Source organism: Vollenhovia emeryi, unplaced genomic scaffold (assembly GCF_000949405.1).
Source record: "Vollenhovia emeryi isolate VEMERY1.0 unplaced genomic scaffold, V.emery_V1.0 DF943826.1, whole genome shotgun sequence".
Taxonomy (NCBI): domain Eukaryota; kingdom Metazoa; phylum Arthropoda; class Insecta; order Hymenoptera; family Formicidae; genus Vollenhovia; species Vollenhovia emeryi.
In genome coordinates this window covers 1-2465 of record NW_011962540.1, presented here as the reverse complement: position 1 = coordinate 2465, position 2465 = coordinate 1, and the positions used below count along the sequence as shown (strand labels likewise).

Genomic DNA, 2465 nt, shown 5'->3' with positions numbered 1-2465 from the left:
CTGCAAGGCCTCGACCACTTCCTCGAGCGAGCTCCACGGGCCTCGACTTCTACCCAAGAGAGCTCCTGAGGGCCTTGGCACCCCGAAGAGATCCTGCCACGAGTCCGGCGACGAACCCGAGACGTGCCACCACCAGGACATCCACCAGGAAGCCCAGAGCGCGTCCCGCCTCTGCCACCGTCGCATCCCGGACCACCATCGGATCCACGACTGCTCCATAGGCCTAGACCTCCACCGATACTTGGACACAGTTACCTCCCGTGGAGACTACTGCCGATTGCAGGGAACCCAAGTCCACTGCAGTATTGCCACCGTCGACGCAGCCACACAGACAACCCCGCAGGGTTCGGCCGAATTCCAGATCGTACCTGTGGACGTGGCGCAACCATCCTCACCGAGAGGAACGCAAAGACCGGCAGGCCTAGACAGCCCCGAAGAAGACTCGCAACCGCTCTTCTCAGGGCGACACACACAAACCGCCCTTTTCAGGGCGACCAAAAGTATTTAACGAGAGAACACCTCTGATTCTCCGCGAGGAACACTACAAAATTGGTGACCCCGACGTGATCGTAAATACAATTATGCCGAACACGCAAGACCCACCTAACGTAACAACAACGGAGGCGCAAATACACCGAGTGGCTCTGAAAATACCACCATTCTGGTCGGACGAACCGGAACTATGGTTCGCGCAGCTGGAAAGCCAGTTCACACTGGGCGAAATCGTGCAAAATGGCACCAAGTATGCCTACGTATTATCACACGTAGAAACGAGACACGCGAAAGAAATCAAAGATTTGATTACTAACCCTCCGGTGCGAGACAAATATGAGAGCATCAAGAAGGCCATCATCCAACGCCTCTCAGTGTCACAAGAACAACAGATCCGACAATTACTAGAGACCGAAGAGATGGGCGATCGAAGACCATCGCAATTCCTGCGGCACCTACAAGCTTTGGCGAGCTCCGCCATTCCAGAACAATTGCTGAGGACGTTGTGGATGGGACGATTACCCGCACAGCTACAGGCTATCCTTGCCACACGCAACGGAGACAATCTCGACGAAGTCGCCGAACAAGCGGACAGGATCCACGAAGTGACATGTAGAGCAGTAGCGGTGGCCAGCATACAACCAGCTACCGCAAAACCCGCTGCTACCAAGACGACACTAGAGCAACAAGTAGAACTTTTAACTAAGCAGGTGGAAAACCTCCATAAACGCATGTCACGCTCCAAAAATAAGGAGGATAGCCGAGGGCGGTCAAGAAGCCGTTCAAGACAGGATCAACCTGAAGGTGGCGTGTGTTTCTATCACCACCGATACAAGGAAAAAGCACAAAAATGCACTCAACCGTGTAGCTTCAAGAAACAGGTGGAAAACTAGAGGGGCGGACGTTGTCAGCGGCGAACGATCCCAGCCCGAAACCGTGCCGCTTATTTGTCACGGACCGCCACACTAAAACGCGGTACCTCATCAACACTGGTTCAGATGTCAGTGTTTACCCTCACTCGATGACGCGAGGACAACGCTGGCTAAACACCAGGACTCTCTACGCGGCGAACGGATCCATTATCCCGACTTACGGGGATCAGGCATTACCCACCCCGGACATCACAGCAGAGACAGTCGGAAAGCAACTCTTCACAAATGGGATCGCCCGTTACGGCACCCCTTCACGAATGACCACGGATCAGGGACGGCAGTTCGAGTCCGACCTGTTCAAACGGTTAACACAAGTAACGGGATCAAGAAGGCAATCACGATGCTTCCACGGCCTTCCCAGCAAAAGAAGCAACCCTCATAGGTACAAAGAACTTAAAGACAACCAAGGGGGTCACGTGGCGACCCACGCCACATCAGGCGCGCGGGCACTACACGTCACGGCGCCGCTCCTGTGAGCGCCGACGACACGGCGCGCGGCGGTTGTACGGCGCGCCGCCGATAGGTGGACACAGCGCCGGCAGCATACTCGCATTCAGAATTCAGTGGCGATGGGTATATTAAGACCTCCGGCGGCGACGAAAATTCATTAAGTGTTTCTCGTCGGAGACGATTCGCGAGTGCCAGTAGTCGTCTGTAGTACTGATCGGGTGAGCCCCACGGGCCTCGATTATTTTCCTCCAAGCGAGCCCCTCGGGCCTTGGATTCTCACCGAGCGAGCCTCCCTAGGCCTCGGTATCATCACCGAGCGAGCCTCCCTAGGCCTCGGTATCATCGCCGAGCGAGCCTCCTTAGGCCTCGGTATCATCGCCGAGCGAGCCTCCTTAGGCCTCGGTATCATCGCCGAGCGAGCCTCCCTAGGCCTCGGTAGCATCACCGAGTGAGCCCCTTGGGCCTCGGCCATGGTGGAAGGATTACATGGTGTGCTCAATTGCCTGGGGGAATCGGGTAATGACGTCACTCGTGTCGAATTGTGTAAACAGAGTAGCCAACGTCTAGAAGTAAAACATTTTGGTGTTGTAA

At 55.5% G+C, this 2465-nt stretch overlaps 1 protein-coding gene across 1 annotated transcript; it reads left to right on the top strand.

Moving 5' to 3' along the window:
* The first annotated feature begins 581 nt into the window (after positions 1–581).
* Positions 582–1385, top strand: LOC105564755. Its single transcript, XM_012017399.1, has one exon. The coding sequence runs from the start codon at positions 582–584 to the stop codon at positions 1383–1385; it is 804 nt and encodes a 267-aa protein (XP_011872789.1).
* The last annotated feature ends 1080 nt before the right edge of the window (positions 1386–2465 follow it).

Bases quoted from the DNA above. Each gene is read 5' to 3' on its own strand.
- LOC105564755 (XM_012017399.1), top strand. From the start codon at position 582: ATGCCGAACACGCAAGACCCACCTAACGTAACAACAACGGAGGCGCAA.